The sequence below is a fragment of the Dromaius novaehollandiae genome, chromosome W (genome assembly GCF_036370855.1).
Source record: "Dromaius novaehollandiae isolate bDroNov1 chromosome W, bDroNov1.hap1, whole genome shotgun sequence".
Classification (NCBI taxonomy): Eukaryota; Metazoa; Chordata; class Aves; order Casuariiformes; family Dromaiidae; genus Dromaius; species Dromaius novaehollandiae.
The window spans coordinates 30,427,701-30,451,193 of NC_088130.1; the positions used below are offsets into that span (position 1 = coordinate 30,427,701).

The window sequence follows — 23,493 nt, forward strand, 5'->3', positions numbered from 1 at the left end:
CACAATATGATAATTGCATAATTATGCTAGGGCTCAAAGGAATTATTTTAAACTTGTGGCACCTTTAGCATTACAATTATCTTTATCTCGCTTAGCTCTAATGGTATAAATGCTAGAAATAAAAAAGTGTTTTACTTTTCAACATATAAAATTCTTAAATGCAATTGCAGTTCAGGACTAGCCAAAACAGAACTTTTTTCTCTTCCTTGCTATGCCATCATCATGAACGAAACAGAATCTTCCAGTAATTTCCTTATTCCTCAAAATGTTTATATGAACATCAATACACAACTTGCATTCTATAAACAAGAAAATATATTGAACAAACCAACATCATATTGAAGATGCACTAATAAAATAGAAACCGTCCTACAGTTAATAGAGGCACTGAGGTAACAATCTGTCTATAAGAACACCTCAAGCAGCACTTCAAAACTGCATTCCTTGTCAGCATCCTGTGGCACTGTTATCTAGTGTAACAGATGGAAAACAAAACAATTTGCAAATTATTTCCCTAAGAAATTGGCTGTATTTATGTGATATCATATAAATAAAGAGATAGGCAACTTCATAAAGCTGTTTTGTATATAACATTGTTAGTAACAAAATAAACTTCAACTTGTGACAGAGTGCACGGTCTACTTCATGGGCAAGAAAATATGCACGCTCACAGCACAAGCCAATACTAGTTCTGTCATTCTTAAGAAAAAAATCGTAAAACAACAGTTTACAATGAATTTTTGAAGAAGGATAAATAGCTACGTTCGAGTCATTTAGATGACCTGATTTTAGACAAAAACCTAAATGGATTTATAGCCTAGGAAATAATGATCTTCCTGAATGATTAACTTAAGAGACGATGCCAGGATGAGCAACAGCATCAAGAATATGCCATTATTGATTGTTGAGCATCTGCATAATGTTAAGGAGTTTTAAAAAAAAAATCCTGTTATATAAATTGACATGATGTTTATATAAATAGTCCATCTGTCTATTATTTTTCTTCTTTTGATACAGTAAAGTTTGCCCTCTCAGTACAGAGCAATTTGGAAAATGTTTAATTTAGACTACTGTTGTTTCTAACACTAGTCAATTTCATTAGCACAGGATATCAACTCATGGGCTAAACAAAACTTACATGTAGTTTGCCCTTCTTAAGTAATTCACTCACACATGAAAACACCCAGCATTTAATCTTGCTCCTTTAATGATGCCTACAAATAAATTATACTATAAAATCCTCTGAAGCCAAAGTAAAATAGCAAAATTTTTTCTCAGCACATTGAATGTATGCAAAAATTTCCTCACTTCTGTTTCTGAAAAGGAATTAATCAGAACTGTCATTTTAGAGGTTTCGGTATGTACTACTTTCAGCAAAAAAGATAAAATAGGTAACTTTTTTGAATAAAAGTTCAGAAGCAAGTATTCTTCACTTTACACTGTACATAAATGCAACAGTGTTTTCTCCCATATATTCAGAGATTTGGACACTGGAAGACAGACTTCAGTAACCTTGAACTGAGGTGGAAGAATACCATTCTACTGAAATTTTATACTGGTCATTTCAACTGACCCTTGCAGAGAATATCCACTAACACTACTGCAGGATAGTACAAGAAACAACTAACGAGATAGCCTATAAAAAAAAAAACAAAAACAGAAAACAAAAAACAAAACCCTCCTATTCCTTCACTACCACTCTCCTGTTCCTTCCTATTCTCTGTCCTCATCTTTTCGAGTTTTATCATCTCCTCCTAGATTATATTAAACATATAAGGTTCATAAAAATAATGTTCTGTAGCAATGAAAATGGCAACCACCCTGCCAGCGCCTTTTAAATGTTAAACAGTAGTAATATAGGCAAGAGAATACTGACAAGTATAACCGTACAAGAGGAGGGGAACAAAAAAATAAACTTGGTTCCACAAATAGAAAACGAGAAAAGCATCTCTCTCTCACATGCAACCATTTCCTTATCATTTCACTGAGCTACTGCCATGCTCTGCGAACCAAAAGTAATGGCACACCAAATATCAAAAGAAAAGAAGTCTCAAACATCTCATGTATGTGAAACCTAATCCATAAAAGCAAACACTACTGCCCATCCCTTTAGTAAACACACATTGTTTGTTTTTTAATGTGGCCTACTATCTCTACCTTACACATAGCTGTATACAGTTGGGAAAAGAAAGTCACACACAATATTAACAAAGTAAAGCACTTATTTAAATTACAGTGTCCCATCAAGTAATACAAAAAGTTCATTTTGATTGTCAAGAGCATGTAAGTATTTTAAAAATAAATTGCACAGAAATTGGTGTTTGCAAATATTAGTTGAACAGTGATTACATTATGTTAAATTCATTTCTCAATTACATGTGTGCTGTGATTCCAACAGGTTTTACTGCTAGTTGTTTTTTTTTTAATCTACAACTGTGAATGTACTTCTTCAACATTGCCAATGTAATTATCAATAGCTGCTCACAGTTTATATACTTATTAAATCTACTTAAGGATTTATATTTTTGATTATAAAACCATCTAATGAGAGTCTAAGTATCAAGGGTGCAGCAGGCCAAACAAAGTCTACCAATGTACAGAGAGAGTTACAAGAGACGGAATTTCTGCAACTTGAAAAACAACAACTGATTAACAGTTTTATCCAGCTAAGTAAGCCTTCACAAATGCCAAGTGAGGTGAGTTCACTTCAGTCATCATGCATATGAATGTTTTAGGCCTCTCACCCCAGGACTGAAGTACAATAGCAAGATTGCATGATCTAGTAAAACAAATATAAAGCTTACCATAGAAGTGACTGATCTGGCATCTTCTTCATAATTCACTACAGGTGGTGGCTCTTTCCCATCATTCTCTTGAACCTTTTGTTCCAGTAGTTCTTTCTGTGCTGCAAATTTTGCCTCAGAGCATCTTAATTGCTGAACTGTTTGCTTGAGTTCTTCCAGTGCTTGCTTTTGGCTCAGCAAAAGTACAATACTGCAGAGAAAAACAACAAGACAACTTAGAAACATACATGATTTAAAATACATACTTTGTTTCATGAAAGCTACACCAAAGAAAGCATATTCAATACTGGAACTTGTTTATTTTCACTTTATCCATCCAGTTAATGAAGGAAATTTTATTAAGTTTTTATAAGAAAGAATGTGAAAAGTCTTGAACAGAGTTATTACTCCAAAAGCATACAAGCATGAAACAAATATTAGAAAATTCCCAAAGCTACAAGATAATGAAAGCAAACACCTATCTAGTCATTTCCTTTCTTCTTCAATGCATTGCAAAAAACACGTTGTAATAAACACAGGAGGAACTATTATTTTCATTCAGTTTGACTGAACCGCTAAGGTTCCCTAAACTAATTCATATTTGAGTAAGAAGAAATAGAGAAGAAATACACTTTTACATTATTATTTCCAGTGATAAGGAATCCACTGCAATCCAAGTAGTTGTTATAATGGTAATTATCTTCACTATTAAACTCACATCCAGTATAAATTTATCTAGCTTCAGATTAGATATACTTGTTGTGTCTATCTTCTGGACTGAAAGGTCTTCTACTGTGCAAGTATTTCTGGACTGCAGTCAAGATACTCTTCAACATTCTCTTTATTAAGCTCAACAAAATCAACTACACAAGGGGATAAAAGAAATTCTTTCTTGTTTTCTACACATTTTTATGGCTTTTCTCTGAACCATCTCCTATTTTTCAACATGCATCAGAACTGGTACCCATATTTGAACAGCAGTCTCACCTATACAACAGTCTTCTGATATAACATTTCACCATTTATAGATTCAGAGATCACATACAGAATGCAGTCTGAGTTTACCACTATCTCATCTCAGCATTTTAGTCACTTTTCTTCCACATCGCTGATTTAAAATAACAATAGTAAAACAAAAAAGGTTCAGTAATTCAGAGTAAGAAGATTTATTTACAGTTGTTTCATTTCTAGTAGCCAGCTTTTAGTCTGTTTATTGATTCACCTTTTTGTGAGAGAGATTTCAAACCTACATTCCCACATCAAGAGACTTCAAACTGCTACCCTATAAATAAAATTTTGTAGAAGACCCGAGGTTTTCCTTTCCCAAACAGCTGTAGCATATCCTACTGAAGGCTGTATAAGCTCTAGATGCTTCAGGCATATTATAGAGCTTGACAAAGATCTGTGGGGTGTGAGGGAGGGGAGAACCTTGCAAGTGGTCTCATAGCAGACCCCCCACATAAAAAGACTGTTGCTGGCTCCTACCAGTCTCTTATACTCCAATTATCAAGAGTTCAACCTTTTTGCATGGAACTGGAGAGCCATTTGAAGAGACACTGTTTTGTTCTGCCAAGCTGGGTCTTGAGCCATCCCATCAGCACAACAATTAAATTAAAGGAGCTGCCCAGCTCTCTAATTTTTTTAGGATCTGGAGCAGGGAAGGGTTATATAAGAGATGGGAAGCTAACTTTTTTTTTTTTTTTTTTTTTGTATTGCTGATAATTCTCACTAAAACAAAACAAGATTAGTGCAGGTTATTTCACATTTAAGTCTTAGGAACTGCATTACAGACAATTTCCTCTCAAATTAATTTATTTTGGTATTTGTTATACTCACTCTGACTTCTTTTCACAAGTTTTAGAAGATTCTTCTATTTTCTTCTCTAGTTCCAGCACAAGTTCCTCTTTGCTCAAAAGTGTCTGCTGCGTCTGCACCAGCTCTTCTATTACCGTTTTTAACCTGTGATACATACATTTCAGAAATCAATGGTATGCATACACAAACTGTACATATTTGGGAACACTGTCTTCTTTTTCTAAAGATAAAAAAAGAGAATTAGTCTTTAAATTATGTTACTTGCTGCTTGATGGCCTTTTTTTGTAGCTATTGCTTTATATTATGTTACTAACCTTTGTTATTACAGTAGCAATACTTGATTGCGTATACGTACATGATCTACTGCATGCACGCTCTTCTATCAAGAAAAGTTCCTCTAGAATGCATGTTAAATTATGTGGATTAACATCTTCCTAATATATTGCTAATTCACGAAAAACTGTATGAAAAACAAAAAGCTTCCCAGTATTGCAGTCCATATTAAATAAATACGTACAATCAGTAGTTGTGACGTATTCTCTCTGGAAATAATACAACCAGAACCAATAGGTCTTGCATTAGGTGTTAAAGCAACACTCATCTCATTCTAAGGAGTGTTGCTTTAACTCGTATGAATGATATGTATATTCTTCTCTATGATTAGCAACTTTTTTCAAAAGCCCTCAATCTTTGGTAATGGTAAATCCAAAGTAAAGATAAACTTGTACAGAAATACTCAGCACTAACTTGCAAACTGTTACTGCACAATAAAAACATTATTGACACTTTGCAATTATATTGGCAAGCATTCCAATACCAAGAAAGTCAACAAATGTAGAGTAAGGCTTTGTGATATACCTTTCAGTCAACTCTACAAAAAGCAGATAAAAGGCTTACATAATGATGACTTCTAAAAAACTCATCAAAATATACGCTTTGACATCAGGCAATTGCTAAGCCAGGAAAATACTTTGAAAAAAAAAATAATTTCCATCTTGCCATTCCTCTACTCATCTTCAACTATCTTTCTCTGCTTGCTCTGTATTTTCAAGCACAATTTCAGAAAAAAGGCAAAATACATACTGTACTTGTTACTGCACAGATCTATTGCCCAAAACTGTCCTTGACTGGGGAGTGGTAGAGGAGGTCAACTAGATAAATTACATGGCCTTTAGATATCTATGAGCTGTGTTCCACATGCCCTGTATACCAAAATGAATAATTTGATCCTAAATATGGTATTACTTTTCTCCTCCTGATCTATTTTGTACATTGTTGATTAGACTTTTTTTTCAGACTGTCCTAGGTCTTAGCAGAAAAATTAGTATAAAAAACCATATAATGGAAGAAGAAAGTTAATTTCCCACATAACAAACATCTGTGTGTGCTTATTTTGATAAAACAACAAAGCTTAAAACATCTGTATCTCTTAAAGAAATATCACCACGACTTCCTTCTAATAAATTTTTTTTTAGGTTATCACAACCTGTATGCTGCACTTCTCAGAAATGACAATTTTCTTACACTGAGTCTCAAATTTATTATTAACAATAAACTTTTTTCTTTTTATACCTTGCTAAAAATATTTAATTACCAGTTTTGTAGCTGCAAATACTGCTTTCATTAGTTTTTTAATTAACATTGTAATTAACGATGTATTAGCTTAACAATCAACTTACGAGGAGCAGATTTTACATCTAAAAATCAGAAACCAATACTCTAAAAGTTAAGACCAAAATAATGAGACTGTTCATCACTGGAGTGTATGATTGCATACATACAGAATTAACACATTAAAATGTTTTGCCATAGCAAAAACATCTGATTTTATGTCAGAGCATAAGATTCAAACAGGAGGTTGATGTAGTTCTCTCCAAAACATCTGAGGTATTTTAGGATGTTTCTACTTAGCTGAGGAAAAACAGAACAAAACAAAGCAAAGCAGCCAGGCACACAAAAATAACTTATCTTCTTTTACTCAACCTTCCTGTTTTAAACAATAATTTTCATTCAAACTGGCTAGAATCGACATCTCTGATGCTGCCTTGTATCACACCTTGGTTACAGTTTGTCAAAGGAAGTTTCTTGTGGCCTCACACACACTTCCTGGAAAAAGTCAGTTTAGAAGAGGTGTTTTAACTACTAACCCTTTAGTCACTGCAATCTTTGTTAGCTTTAATAATCACACAATCTCAAATTTTCAGGTTCTAATGGAATGAGGATGTAAATAAAGAGGGAAAACCTCTGCAAAACAGCTCTCTCCAAATGAGATGCATTATTCTGGCAACCTAGAAAACCTTCTTTCAGATTTCTTTAGTCATTAGCATTACATTGTCTCAAATACTAGTAAGTATAAATGTTTGCACTGTACGAAACTTACATTTCGGAAGACTCCTTTTTTTAAATTAATCTAGATATTAATTCATATTCCCACTGATCAACACTTATCTCCTTAAAGTTGTTTCCTCTTGGTTTTTAATCCAAGCATCTTCTAAGCACAAACTTTTATTTTATTATGCTTTTCAGAATGTCTCAACACTAGAGTCTGTGCTCAACACTTATCAGGAGATACCACATCTCTCATTACTTAGAAAAGCTCTCTAGTAAACACTGACCTTTAACTACCTCTCTCTGTCAAATCTTCTTTATTCATAAACATAAACTTACCTGAAAATGTAAAACTGAGGCAGTTTTCCTCATCATTTATTCTTAAAATATATTTTAAGACTTTCAATCAGTATTGCATGTAAAGCTATCGCAATTCTGCTCACTGATCTCAAAAACGATACAGTAACCTTGAAAACACTCAGAGAAAGATGACAAGCTTGATAATTTGTGAAAGGAAGGACTAAAGTTATAGACTGTTTGGTATGGAAAAATGATGACCAAGTAAAAGTATGGCGGAAGTTTACAGCATCATGAGTTGGGTGGAAAGGAACATGTTGTTCCTATTCTCGTCCAAAACGAGCTTCGAGTCATAAAACAAACCTAAGTAGTAATAGGTCCATATAACATGAAGCTAATCTTCGAAATTCCTTGATCTACAATATTGTGGGTGATAGATACTTACACATATTGAAAATGACTGGACAAACTCACACAAGAAAAATATCTAAAGCCACGAGAAACAATATTACTTCTGGCTCAAAAATTTGAGCTACAAATTATGGGAGCTGAGAACATATTCTCAGGAAATAACATTGCATACACATTCTGTTCTTGTTCTCTTTCCTCGACTTTCCCCATGGGCTAATGTCAGAGAGAAGACAGTTGGCTAGGTCAACCTTTGGTCTGACCTAATACAGCCAAGCTTCTTTGCTCAGAGGTCTTAATAAAATCTATACCAGCAAGTGGACATCTTGAAGTCAGCAACACTTAAAAGAGCTATTTGATTCCTGTTCGAAAAATAAAATCAAACCATAGAATCTCTCTCTCAAATGTATAAAATAATTTAAATTGCATGAATATAAGCTTTATAACAGGATACACTGGAAGTTGTATTAAAAATGTGTATTTGTGCAGATATGTAGATAAATATTTACAGACACAAGCACTCATTTCATCAAAATCTTTTACTAAAAAAAGCAGTGGTTCAGCTGTTTTGCCTAGACATTTAATAGCTTATTTCTAAATACTAGGACATGGAAGACAAGTGAAACAAGAAGTTATTTATCTTTTTGAGCTATGAAAGGTAGAATTTATATAAAAAAGAACTGTAAGGCATTTTAAAAGGGAGATTGGGTATATTTTTTTCCTGACGTACAACTTACACATAGCTACCTACATACAGCTTACGCAGGAACTAAGCTCAATTTAGCAATGATACAGAATATATCATAAACAAAAGCATGTTTAAAGGGGTGGGAGAGAGGACAGCTAACAAAAAGGAATGAACAAAATCCAGAGACACTCAATAGTGTTGAGGAGACATAGGGATTAGAATAATTTACAGAAGACACACTGTAACATGTTTGCATTTGAAATGCCTCACTTCTATTACACTCCACACTATAATTTTGGTTTACAGAAAAAACCTGAATGAAGCAAAGGTCATAGTTTGATTAAGATGACAAAAATTCAAAAAAAATACATTGATTTTTTATTTGGATTAGTTATGCTTTCTAAGGACAAAGGGTCAAATAAATCAAACATGGATTGAAATACATTATAGAAATAGATTATAGACATAAGAAGTTCATTTACTAATGAAATTCTGAATTTACTATTTTATAATCAATATAAAAATATGTACAATTAATAGTTGCAGTCTCACCAGTGACTCTATCAGACCATTTCATGGCAAAAGGTGAGGCTGACAAGATAACAAGAATATTAGAACATAAAGATACTAAACCTCAGCAGGAGATGTGTTCTCCAATAATAATTGATTAAAGGTGTGATTGGGGAAATTAATAAAAAGAAAACTGCAGAACAGATTAACAGAATATGTAGAGAGGGAGTTTATCACCTTGAGTAGCCAAAAGCGCCATGAAATGTAATAAAAAGCTACATCTATGTTAGTAAATTAATACACTTTAAAAGGTCATAACAAAGAATAAGAATTTTTTTACAAAACAAAAACAAGACACCTGCAAAATAAGTAAAACAAATGTATTTATGAACATTTCCTGGTTGGCGATTCACTGACTGCATCATTGTATTCAGTGGCTTCATCAATAGCTTTCAGTACTTTTTCCTAGAGTAGTGAGTGTGGAAACACTTTTGAGAAGATGAGTAAGTTCCCAAGGATTCATGACAGATTTGGGGCATTGTGGGAATTAACTGGGGAGGAGAGGAGACTAGACTGAACTTCAGGCAAATTAGGTGTTGGGGTGGGGAGAAGTATTTTGTGCAAAGGAATAATGGAAACAGTGTTTTCAGTCTACAGCCTGAAAACATTATTTTAGAAATTGGACCTTTGCAGTAGATTAACTGAGGACTCAGGTATGGGATGAGTTGATCAAGCCTCATAATATATATCATAACGTATGATAGCCTTTCCAAAGGATGAAAGATTTGTGAATAAAGACTTACGTGACTTGTAAACTTTCTGCTGTTAGATTATTCCACATGATCTCATTAGCTTGAAGGTTTTCATTTTCTTCTAGTAAAGACGTATCAAACTCTATTTCTTGTTCAACAACTTCTGATGACCTAATTTAATAAATAAAAGTTACATTTGCAAAATTAATACCTATTATCTAGAATAGGGAATCTATTTGCATGGGTCCACTCTTTGCTGAGCCACCTGTATATGTGCTTGTGGCACTTATCACTCTGCACATTAACAGCAATGGATGATGCAAGAAGTCTTAAACTATTCACTTCTGTACCAATATGCAGTATCAGTTCAATAAACAGCAAATGCAGTTTATTTTTAAAATAAAAAACTTTCTTGCATTACCTGCATATTCTGTTCTTCTGCTTCAGGCACTGCCTACTCTGCAATAACTGTAGTTAATACAAGGATACCTAGAGTTCACTTTAAACTACCTAGAATTTCAGCAAGGAGAGAAATATAGCAGAGAAATTTAGCTTAGCCCAGGATGCAAAATGCATCCAAAACCACAGTAAATTAGCTCACGTTGAATCTGGTTTGTCATGTATAGTATGCTGCCAGTACCAAAGTTATGGCTCTTCATGCGATAGCATAATTGGAATTTCGTTTTTCAAGAGACAGTCAAAGAGACGGTGAGGTTAAAAACTTGACATTCAGCCAACTTTCAGTACATGCAAGTGGAACAGCTTTTCAAATTAGGATAAAGCTTTACAAATAACAATTTAAAAGGAACCAAACAGAAACAAATTCAACTTTGACCACTTCAGCAGTGTTACATTTTAACACAAGTATTTCTCGAGAGGAAAAATGAACATGCACATCAAAATGAAAATGTATACCTGTGAGTTTCTATGAAGTCATTATATTCAGAGTTAGGGTCTATCTGTTCAACAGAGGTCTGGATCTCTTTATGGACATTCACAATCTCTTCTGTTACAAGACTAGTGATCTGGCTATATTCATCCAAGATCCCTTTTCTAGAGAGGAAAAAAAATATCTATAGTATATGACATGACACTGAAGGCATAGATGGCATTGAAGATGCTCCAAACTTTCAACTTGCTGTTTCTACAAGCTCATGTTTCAACTGGCTAAAAAAGCAAAAAAAAAAGATCATATATTACTTCAAGAAATAACAGATCAATTGTGGCCTCTTCTTTACAGATTGGTTATGAGTGGAGAAATCTCTTACAGTTGTGTTCCTTCTACTAATTTCAGAGCATCTGCATGTAGCATAGCTGAATTAAAGCTGTAGGGAAAAGGAATGTATGCAGCTCACTGATGACACCCTTTTTCCCACAAGCAGAAGACTTATCTCACTAGTCATCATTTACACTAAAGTCTTTCATGTTCCCTTGACTGATAAAATATACTCTGACATAAGCTAAAATGAGTCAGAGAATAGTTAGCATTTCCTTTAAGATCTGGTTTTCCCTATTGTTTTAACTATGTTCTTTAACATCTTAATTTTTATGATTTAGTCATTAGGACAAGAATACTTGTAAATCACAAGTTTGCATATATTTACAAGAAGCAATAAAATCAAGCAAGAAGTTCACATGAGAAAATAAGAGCCATCTAGCCTTATGACCTGCCTCCAACAGTGGGCAGAAGTAAGCAATTAGGGGACAGTAAAAGAAAAATAAGTGATATCCTACCACTAATTTTATTGGCATCCAGCGATACTTCCCCAGAATACCATCCTATTCTCTTTAACTTCTAGCTTTCCAATGACCCCTCAATCATTTCCTATTTCATTTTTCTTTGTGACAAATTTCCTGACTTGCTACGTTCTGAAGCATGGTGAGCTTTTTTTAAATACTGATGAATTATGACTGACCCAGAGGAAGATGCACAGAAAAAAAGCATTAATAGATTTTTCCTGGATAAGAGTTCAAGTTATGTTCATTGTACATAGAAAACATTATTTGCTTGGATTTCTTCAATATTTTTTCTGAGGAGAAAACAGACAAGAAAATTCATTAAATCTCGACTTGACTGTGAACAAGAAGTTTGAAAAAATTTCAAGAAACAGTTCAGTGTGAGGAAAGGGACAAGCTGATGTCAACGACAGCAATGCCAGATCTAAGAGCAAGAGTATCTCTGTCAGCTACTACCAAACCAAAACTGGTATTAGTAATTTTAATCTACACTTGAAGTTTACTGAACTATTTAATCTACAAAATTAAAATTATTACAGATATATGTATTCCCCATGGATGGCTACACCACCTATATATGTGAAATCTCCACCTCTTTTTGTGTAATTAAGCCCAAAGATATCAGAGAGCAGTAATTATCCAATAAATTCAGATCCCTCTAACAATGTATTTAGTGACAAAAACATTTTTGCAGGTTTTTACTTCAGAGATGACAAAGATAAGTGGGTTCAATAGGTTCTTGTTCAGAGATAAAATTCTTCAGTGAATTATCAGAACTCTCAATTCTAATACAGCACAAAAATTTAACTGAAGTCTCTTGCCATGATTTTACATATGAAGTTAAGATAGAAAGATCATGCAGAGAGTCTATTTCATTTAGATACCTTTACCAAAATCAAAGGAAGTAATATGATACTTCATGAGACAGTTTATGTTGTCACCTAAGCATCACCCAAGCAGATAGAGCATGAAACCTGCAGCTCTCCCTCACTTCCTGTGTGCTGAAGTCAAGATGGATGTAGATTTCAGAAAACAAGTTACAGAAAAGACGAGTGCCTCACCTCTATACGAACAATACTTACACAAAAGAGGTTAACTGCTTTTCTTTAAGACTAAGTGACTTGCAAGCCATATTTTCAACTTGCAGTCCTCAGAATGCCCTGGAAAAAGACCTACAGAACAGTCTCCTAAATCAGCGCTCTCTCCAAGAAAGAGAAGGAGGCATCATGGTGTTACGGATCAGATGGGAGCATAAAGTCCTCCTTTACAGTTCTCTGAGATCATCAGTTTGCACATCTTCATCGATGATGTGGAGAAAGATCTTTCAGAAAAAGGTAATTGTATTTTTAAGACTGGATGCCTTACAACGAAATTAGATTGATATGATCCTGTTGCTTGCATGGACGTGAGTAACCATGCATCTGTCTGACCCTCCTCCCAGATCGCTTTCAAGACTGTCTGCCAGTTAAACCCAAATTTTCTACTGGTGGAATTTCAAAAAAACGAAGACTACTGGATAGGCAACAACATTGCTATAGTATCCCAGGTGAAGAAAAGGATAAAGCATAAGCTCAACTATAAACACTGCAGACAATCTCTAAGATTTTAAAAGTTTCATGAAAAGACAGCTTCTCACTACAAAGATTTCATAACCCCTTAATACTACTGTGTTTACCTAAATAGATTTTTCTATGCACAATTTTTGTCAATGGAAAGACGAAAACAGCTTTTTTCATCACCCCTTTATATACAAGTAATTAATCACAGTTTATTATTTTCTAACAATAGTAAATTAATTGATATACATAAAATTGTACAAATTAGAAAAATATGAGAAAATACCACATACAGTGCTTTGATCATTTCTTCTTGCATCTTCTGTAGGGAATCAAGTAACAGAGGAAGTGTAGTATCATAATATTGGTGCTGATGCAACTGTGCTCCTTTCAGTGCCAACACATATTGATTATGCAACATGTGAAGCTTCATAGTGGCTTTATCACACCGGTCTTTGGCTTTTTCAGTCTCCTTTCCTGAGAGAAAGGAAGAAAAGAAAAATACATGTGGTGATTTAAAAGTATACAAACATCAATATTTGTAGATTGCCTAAATCTAACAGATTTATAGTAAATTTTCACTTTTTCCACAGTACTCTTTTCGAGCTATTTCTCTGAGAAAGGTAAAATTTGACAATTCTCAGCTCATTTGTAAGACCAAATTATCGTTGTGTTCTTATTCAAGACTAAATAAGAAAAAAACTGCTGTATTTCCTCTGAGCAGAAATTTGAGAATTCTTTTACTGAAATGCATATGAAAACCATCATGTATAGATATAAAAGTAATATAACTATGAAGAGTAAAAAAAGCCCCCAAAAACAAAAACCAAAAACTCTACACCTCAAACACATAACTATGACAAATGCTAATCTTTTATTTGCCTCAAAGCAAATAAACAATTTTTCATGAAGAAAATAAATGTCCTACTAGGTGAGAACCATGATATGACCAGTGCTCTGTCCCCAATAGTGATAGCAGGAATCGCTTTTAGGGAAAGTAGGCAAAGTGCTATTTGTGGCCCATTTCCTGTGTATTTTCCCATCATCCGTTCTCACTAGATAAGAGTTGCTAGAGGATATTTCTCTGTTTATTCCCTGAACCAGTTTTGCAGGAATGTGTCTAATCCATTTTTGATTCTGTTGATACTTGTCTGCCCCCACAACTTGCTCTGGCAGCAAGTTCCAGGAGCTCACGGCCCGCTGTGTACAGCACTTTCCTTTTATCTGTTTGAAAACAGTCTCCTGCTGGTTTCAGCTAGTGCTGCCTAGTTCTAGTACTGCAAGATGTGCTAAATAAGAGTTCTGCATTCATCAGGTCATCAACTCCCTCACTAGGCCACTGAAGAAAATGTTGAATAAAGGCCAGACCCAGCACTAATTCCTTTGGTTACTGAGTCTGTTCCATTATGAAAAATGACTATTAAGCCTTACTCTTTGCTTCCTAACTTTTAAACACCTTTCTAGGTATAAGGGCCTTTACTCCCATCCCATGGCAAGTTTTTTTGCTTTAACAGCCTTTGGTAGAGTCTCATGAAAGGCTCTTTGAAAACAAAACATACTTTGTTCACTGGAACCTTTTTATCCACATGCTTATTGACATCTTGGAGTTCCATCAGCATAATAAATGTCTTTACAAAAGCCCTGTTCCTAACAGATCATTCTTATTCACGCCCTCAGCAATCTTATTTACTGTAGACCTTACAACCTTATCAAGGATGGGAGTTAGAATCACCTGCTGATAGCTCCCAGGACCAATTCTAGCCCCGGGCAGTCCAGCAGGCCCCTGGCATGGTGGCGGGTGGTATCCCTTCGCCAGCAGTTCAGCAATTTGGTATCTGAGCTCCTTCAGAAGTCCTAGTTGAAGGCCACTTGACTTATAAACAAGTTTATAACGTGACTTATAAACATCTAATATGTATGTGGTCCAATATCTCTCCAACCTAAAACTTCCTGCTTTAATTTAAACCCTTACTTCTTTCACCTGACATGGACATTCTACAACCCTCTCTAATCCATCTTTTATATATTAGAAGACTATATACACCCTGATTAGTTTTTAGCTTTTCCAAGAACTAAAGGCATTTTAAATGAATCCTGTATCTGCAGTTATCAAATGCATATACACAATTACCTGCCAGGTAGACATACAGTAACTAAACCAATCTCATTCAGACAGACACATTTCTTAAAATCATTTAACTTCAAGTAATAAAATCACATTTTAATGCATCTGTCTACCACACATCAAAAGAATTGAGAAAAAGAAAAAGGAAGCATACATAGCTAAATAGCAGCATAGAGGCTTGAAAGCATACCTTAAAAAGCTGAAATCATGTCAAACGAGAAATACACAAACAATTGAACTCTGATAAATGAAAACAAAAACATGCTAAGGCAGGTCAAAAAAGAATTGAGGGAACAACTTGTAAAATAGGGATAAAATTGATAACAAATCCTCTTTCAAAAACACACTGGAATCGGGAAGCTTCTTAGAGAATCCAAACGACCTCTTGACAATTACTGTATAAAAGGAGGTGATCGGAAAAAAAAAACCTAAATGAAATTTTTTGCATGTGTGTTTGCTGTGAAAGACCTTGGGAGATATCCATGCTGAAATGTCTTTTTCATGCTGAAATGAAGGAGGCAAAGGACCTCCCTCCTCAGAAATGTTGGAAGGAGAGTTTACGGAACAATGAAGCAAGAAGAAATCACCAGGACAGGATGGTATTTAGCCTTAGAATTTTAAAGGCACTTGAGAATGTTATAGTCAATATTATGGTCAGTTTTCATAGGAGAAGGTAGACACTTAATGGAATGTCTCAGGAATATCAGCTGGGACTGGTGTTTCTTAACATATTCATAAGTGATTTAGAAGAGGTAGAAGAAAAAAATGAGGTGATAAAGACACTGATGAAGGTGCTGACTGAAGAAAGTGGAAATGAGAGTCCAGTGCAAAGAACTGGAAAAGGACTATGAAACATAGTGATTAAATCATGAAACAGTAAATTTATAAATTTATAAAGTAAATTTATAAATATTATAAATTTATAAAATCATTTATAAAGAGATGCACACAGGGAAGAACTATCCAAGGTCAATAATCAGTTTTAAGCTTTCTAAATGGACTCAGGAATGAGATCTTTGGGTCAGCATAGGTAGTTTGATGGAAATGTTAGCTCAGTGCTCAGCAGCTATCCAAAAATGTGCTAATAAGAAAGGACCAGACAGCATTATTATGCCACTGAGTAAACCCACATAGCGTAGCATGCAATTCTTTCACCTCAAGAGGGACATATTTGAAATAAAAAAGGTTTAGAGAAAGGGCATCAAACCTCAGAAAGGTAGGAAATGCAATATGCACAAGCAGTGACTAAGATGAGGACTCCTGAAGCTGGAATAGAGAAGACTGAGCAGCAACACACGAGAGGAGATGGCCAGTGAACAGATGTGCCCAGCCTTTCAATATAACAGCTGGAAGGCATCATATGAAAATAGTAGATATTTTGTTCAAAACAAATAAAAGGACTACTGTTTTACCTAGCATGTAGCTAAACTGTAAATTCTTTGTCCAAGGTTATTTTTAACATGAAAACCTTCTGTAGTTTAACAGTGAATGGACAAATGCACACAAGAAAAATCTCTGAAGGGCTATTAAGAACAAAGACAGCACCTCTGATTCAGGAATTCCCTAAATAACAAATGTGCATGAAGTTGAGACAGCTGTCTATCTGCTTGCCCATTCTCCTGTGCTCCCTAGACATTTGCTACTGGCCAGTTATTTTCTTAAAACACAATAAGAAAATTATTTTAAAAGAGTATTTTGTGTTTCATTTAATTGAAAACATTCTAATTACTGGCCTAATTTCATATGTGGAACAGATGTCAACTATATGAACACATTTACCTTGTACAACAAGCAGAAAACGTATCTCCAGAACTGTCATTGGAGAAGTATTTTTCATCTATGTATCTAAGCTCTTAAAAAAAACCAAACCAAAACAAAAAAATGTATATATCCTCAGGTAAAGTAGTTCTCTTGAAAATTTCTCCAAAACTGCTATTTTGGAGAGACAACCACCTCAACTTCCTCTAAAATTTTTGCCACGGAAAACAACAACAGTTTTGTCATTTGTAAACACAAAGAACTAAAATTCGTGTTTCATGCAGAGACTAATTTTCCCAGAAAAAGATACCAGAATTTACAAACCACCGAAGACAGGCGTGTCTGCCATCAATATATCAAGAGCAATGTAGGGCAACGATGTTTCATCTGCAAACTAGCACGTATACACTATGCAGTCATCTTGGAGAATAAAAGGTATGTGAACATGGGGAGATGATGGAAGATGACTGAATGGAGAGGAAGAGCTCAAGTGGTAGTTACACTATAGGGACTGGATGATGAGAGAGGACAAGGCAGCTGCAATACAGAGCAGAAAGCAGGGAAAGGGTGTTTTGCATGGCCTGGCCCTGGCCCAGTCCCCTGGCAGATGTGCAGGATGGAGCACTTCTTTGGAAACAGGAAGAGGAGGACAACATGGTAGCAGACAGAGAAATGCTAGATTGTTTCTTTATTTTTATTATGTATTTGGCCACCTCTACTCAAAGTATTTGGCCAGCATGCCCTCCATTATACTACCTGAAATTATTTCTGAATATCACAGTCAGTTTAAAGGCTTAAAACCTATGACTTGTCTGTGCAGGTATTTAAACGACATTCCCTCCCAGTTTACCACAAACCAGCATACATCACCAAATTGTACAGTACACCATCGATACAGGTTTCTGACCTATGAACCATAACAGCTTCGAACAGTTAAGCTAAGCTGAATATTTACACTAAAAATCATCACAAGCACATTACTACAGACTATCAATATTGTATCTCTTTCAGAAACCTCAATAATGGCTAAACTATGTCATTTCCCTATCTGCCTTGAAGATTAAATTCCTTTGCCATCCAGTATTCCTAAGTAGAACAACTCAACTAATTCTGGAATAAATCAAAGTATCATACACATTCAACTTTTAAATACAGCCTCTGGACCTATAATTAATATAAGAAACAAGCTACAGTACTATTTCCATATTGTAATTTGTTTTTTAAAGCAGCAGAATGCAGTGAGGCAGCATGCACAGTTGTTCTACATGTCAATTAACATAGAGGAAAACATCCAATTTTCTTTATCTGTATAATGAATTTCATAAATAGATCTAATTATAATTCTACTGCCATCAGTTGTTGATAAATCTGTTTAATGTTTATAGAAACAGACTGTGTATACAATATGTCATGCCATAAACACTATTATGAAGCTTGCAAAATTCAATTATGCAAGTTTGAAATTTGCAAAGAGAAAGCTGGCATACTTGTTAAACCATTCTAGGAAGTCGAGTATTTCAAATTTTAATAAAAACTCTTTGAAGTTTTTACTACATACAGTACAACATAGCCATCCAGTAAGTTGTTTTAAGGTATTTGCTGTTAAAAAGGCAGATTGGCTATTCTGACGTTCTATTACTCTCCTCTAGCCTAATATTTACCTAGAATGGAAGAACAGAAACTGGATACTACTTTGAAACTGAGAACAGCTTCAGCTAATAATGCTCTCTTTTTTTTTTTTTTTTTTAAATAAGCATTAATTTACAGTGCAAGCACCTCAAAGAAACCAACTTTCAGAAAATAAGTATTGTAAAAACAAATTCTTCATATACATTTTAGATCAACAAGAGATAATTATACTGAAGAGCTCAGGTCTTCCCGACCTCCACGATTTTTTCTCCCAACTTCTTATGCTTGATCAAAAATGTTAATTCCCTTTAGATATTTATCACCTTTAACTATCAATACCTATCAATATTGACTTCAATAAAGTTTAACAATGATTGTGACTGGTTCAAATTTGCAGTATAGATGATGATGATTTACTCAAACAGTGAAATTCTGACACTGTGGAATTCACTGTAAAGCTCCCACTAATTTGTGCGGGACAAGGATCACCTACCAATAGGGGTGGTTGTAGTGTAAACTTTAAGACACAAATTAATACATGGCACAGGCTTAGCTGTTCCAATTTCTAATTCGGCTTCACTGTAAGGTAGGTTAAACTAATGACAGAGGCTCATATCTGTTGTTGTTTCTGCAATAGGAAATTCCAACTGAGCTGCTTTCAATTAGGGATCTTCAGCTACAAGTTATGTAATATCCTGCAACACTACATGGGTACCAAAAAGAAAACAATTTTATTAAAAATTTAATCTTAAAGAAAATAAACATATAGTGAAATTTTTTGTTTTGATCAACAAGAAATACAAAGCATCCCCCTCAAAATCAAAAGCTCAAACAGAAACATTTTGGGTAGGTTAAATACAGAAAGATGTCATGAAAAATTCCAGAACTGAATGCAGTAAGAAATGATTCTTTATGTCTATGCTGTAGACAAGCTGCTAGGAAAAAAGCACAACACTGTACTTCAGTGGACACACTCTACCACAAGCCCTGAACTTTTGTTTCATTGAAAATATAACAAATTAGTCTTTCAGTTTACACAAACCACTCTAGCAAAGATATCCCACTCTGCAGAAAGATTATATTTTTTACTCTCAGTATTGCTTGGCAACAATGCTACGAAAAACTGTCCAAGAGCAGTTCCTGGAAGTATCAGTTATTAAGCAATTTGTCCTTAAATTAGCTTTGGTTTTGATTAGTTTTTTTTTCTTTGAGACCTCATTTGGGGAAGAGGAAAAAACAGAGAGATTTCAAACAATAAAAAGTTGATAAGACACAGACAGCTAAAATTGTGTCAACATCTAAGCATGTCATCATATCTGAGATGTTCTCTCAGACTCTTGCATCTTTAAATGCAGACTATGCTCTTAAAAACAATAAATATCGTAACTGTTTTTCAAGGAAGGATGACTGAAATACTAAACAGTTTGCCAAAACTTCAGAAATCTGACATAGCTAGTCCCATTTTACAATCTCTACAATTAGAGAGAAATGTCCATGGTAAGTTCTCCCATAGTTTTCATAAATCCTGGAAAATGTCCAATGTTATGATATTTCAAGAAGGACTGACCCTTGCCTCGCACCCATGGGAGCATTAACAATACTGACAGGTATGACCTTCAGCCATCCAAAAGTGATGATAAAGTGTTCAAAGAAGAGGCAATGGAGACCATTGCAAAGGCTGAGCTCACAGCAGATTAATTCACTTTCAGAATTTATAGCTCCTGGCATTGAGATAAGACCTTTGTCTTCGGTGAGCAGAGAATGCTGTCCCATGAAGAAACACTAATGAAGATAACCTCCATCTGACAAAAGGGAAAATCTTTTTGCGATGCAAGCTGAACTTTTGACAATGACTTTAATTTAGCTTCAAAAGAAGGTAGACACATACCTAATATGAAAACGCTAGGACAGACCAAATGAAAACCAGAAGGGCAATCTCAACATCTTGAAAGCCCATATATTCATTAGAGGAGTGGGGAACAAATCTTTACACATAAAAAAAACCCTGTGACTAACAAACTCATGGAAACCTAGCAGACAAGGACATTATGTCAAAAAATCACGTAACTGCCTCTATGCTTCTGGCATTTCTTGGACTAAAGTCACACAAAATTTCTGGATAAGGTTAAAAATGGGGGCGGGGGGGGGGGGAGGAGGAAGCAACAAAGTTAGAATAGCACCACAAGTTGACTACACAATATTTAGCTGCTCTAATGCTAGACAAAGAAGATAGCATAGCACAAGATCAAAATAGATGCTTCCGGAATAGAAAATACCTTTTACTAACTGGAAGTGGTGAATGATTTGTTTTTCAAACAATTAGCAAAGCATCTAAAGGAAGCGGTTGCAGCTAGGAACTACATCTACCAACTTGTCCGTTGGCACTGCCATAAGCAAATATACAAATGGTCTTGCTAATGCTTAGAACTTAGCAAGTCCATTTGATGGAGGAAGTAACTTAGAAATGAATCGATTTTAAACTTAATTCTTACTGATACACTGAAAAATGGTTATACACATGAACATAAAAGACAATTCAGACAAAAACAAATAATGAACCATAATCAGGAATATACAAAATGGTTTTCAATAAGCTGCAGACGTTTCTTTGTAGAGTCACTTGTGGGGCTCACCAACACATGGGTGACAAGGCACTCTGAGGAGGAGGAACAACAGCCAGAACAAGGTGAATATTACCACTTCCTGAATTTCTTAAGACTAGAAAAATACCAAAAGATGTTGAACAGAAAGTGGAAACTGAGAATCACTTCTAGGTCTGATTTTTTTTATACATATATATTTATATATATATAAAAAAAATCAGGCTTAAAGTTAGAGAGGTTAGGGTACAAAAGATCTCCAACTACTAAAAGACACAAAGGCAGAAAGACAGAGCTCTGTAAAGACATTAGCAGTAGTAGTTGAAGGACACAAGAGATTCATAATGAATTAAAATAACTAATGTATGACAAGGCTGAAGGATTTTATGCTTTTTTTTTTTACTTAAGAAAGAAATTTGGTAACAATTAACCTAACAAAATTTTAAACAGTAAGATAGTAAAAAGTTGAAGCAAGAAACAAAGTGAGTATCTAGCTACATTAGATTAGATTACATTCACATTATACAACAGACCAAGTCTGCACTACAGCAGACGCTCACTAACGGCGGTACAGACAGGCAGACGTACGTGGTACCCACACTAAGCCACAGCTGAGTAATACCTAACCAATGCAGAATGCAGGTGCCCCTATGAAGGAGCTTTACCTGAACCCCCAAGTAAGACCTTCCACACGTGGGTTTTGATTCCCGATAACCACTGACAACAATTACCGTTGTGCAGCTGCTAACCCAAGCCAGCTCACCAGTCCAGCCCCTCACAGCACCTCAGGCTGTCGGGGTGCCCTGAGGGTCCCGGCGGGGCAGGGCCAGGCCTGGCAGCCCAGGCCCACGCAGCTGCCCATGAGGGAGCAGGGCCCCAGGGGCATCAAGCACCACCGTGGGGACGGCGCTGGGCTGAGGCCAGGCGCCCATGGGTCAGGGTGGGTGCCAGGGGATCCGCTGGCTGGGCAGGGGGGAAGACCCAGGGTGGGCAGGGACAGGGAAGGTTGTTGGTGCCCCCAGGGCCCGGACAGAGACTTCCGCTTTGCTTCTAAACACTTTCCAGAAGCTCCACTGTACTACATGAGTTACTGCCTCTCAGTTAACCCTTTCAAATGAAACACAGCAGTGGGGGAAGGTAGGACTCCTACAGGAATACTGTTCTTACAACATCCTTAAACAAAAAAAACAAAACCCACACAAACACACACACCAAACATTTTTTGTGTTCAGCCTAGTAACTCCTCCTTAAGCTGCTTATTCTCCAGCACTCCTTGCTTTAAGAAATCACTGCCTACAGTGTCAACAAACAAGTTCTCTGAAACTTGCCATGATTTCATGTTCGATGGTTTGACCTTGCAGTCCCCTTCATATTCCTCAAATGACTCACACAATCTTCTTCCTGTTAGATTTATATTCAGACAGTTTCAACTAAATCTTGTAGTTTCTATCCTACTGTACACCGCAGGGCATGATAGCCAAACTCTACTCTCAAACTCCTCGGCCTGATCTGGTCTGTCACAACTCGCAAGGAAAAGAACCGGTTACTCTCACACACACGTACACGCGCACACAGGCACCCGCTTTTCTCCCTCTTTTCCTTCCATACTTCAGACCACGGAACACAAGCACTAAACAAATTATTTTCCTTTGGGAATTATTATGGCATTTTTTAGCTCACCTCATCCGTTATCATTTTATCATTATCTGTCTCAGATATGCAACCAGTATTTTTACTTTAAATTACTGCCCAAGGTTCTTAGTATCAATTAGGATATCTTGTCTTAGTTCACAAGAAAGGCCAACGAGTTTGGTTTCAGATTTTTGGTAATTTTCTCTATTAAAATCTTGCTACAGCATCACAGTACTTGATTACAGAAGAGTTTAAAATTGAAAATAATATTAGCAGACTATCAGGGCTTTTCTTTTTCTTTTTTTTTTTTAATGGAGCAACAATCCTCCTTTGATAAAAGACACAAATCTTGAATACGATGGTGTTTCAAAGTTATTTTTCCTCTGGTTCTCTTCAGAATATTTTTCTAAATATCAGTACTGAATTCTAGAGCTGTGTCAAAGCATACAGACATGCATGAGAAGTTTGCCAGTGTTTAAGAAGGCAGTTTTTCAGATAATTTCACAGAAGTGCATTTATCTTTTCAGATGCATATTTTTTTCAGCATTTCTCCTAACAAAGGTAGCTCCTGAATTTTTTGCTGTCTCTACATTTGTTTATCAATAACAAACCTCCCATATAGTCACTTCCTTATTTATTTGAATTCTGGAGACACACATTTTCTCAAACGATTATTTCATTGTGCCTGGAAAATAATGCTCTTTTATACTATTTGCTTGCATTATTCTACTGAAAACATTCCCTATACATGTGAATGGGATGAGTAAGACCAGAAGAGACTTTAAAAATCATTTATACTGATCTACAAAGCACTTTTTAAGCACTTTATTTATTAGTTCTGTCTCAGGAAGCAAACTTTAAAATTTATTGACCAG

At 35.4% G+C, this 23,493-nt stretch overlaps 1 protein-coding gene across 8 annotated transcripts in view; it reads right to left on the reverse strand.

The window, feature by feature from the left end:
- Window positions 1-23,493, reverse strand: part of LOC112995243 (tyrosine-protein kinase Fer) — a 190,532-nt gene that overhangs the window by 134,688 nt on the left and 32,351 nt on the right. For 7 of the 8 annotated variants that reach the window (XM_064500181.1, XM_064500179.1, XM_064500177.1 and 4 more), the window contains 5 exons: window positions 13,168-13,351; window positions 10,497-10,634; window positions 9,633-9,752; window positions 4,620-4,742; window positions 2,805-2,994 (listed from right to left, as the gene is read on the reverse strand). In XM_064500181.1, the coding sequence (XP_064356251.1) occupies window positions 2,805-2,994; window positions 4,620-4,742; window positions 9,633-9,752; window positions 10,497-10,634; window positions 13,168-13,351 (755 nt within the window). The remainder of the gene's footprint in view (window positions 1-2,804; window positions 2,995-4,619; window positions 4,743-9,632; window positions 9,753-10,496; window positions 10,635-13,167; window positions 13,352-23,493) is intronic. The other variant, XM_064500180.1, reaches the window with a different exon arrangement.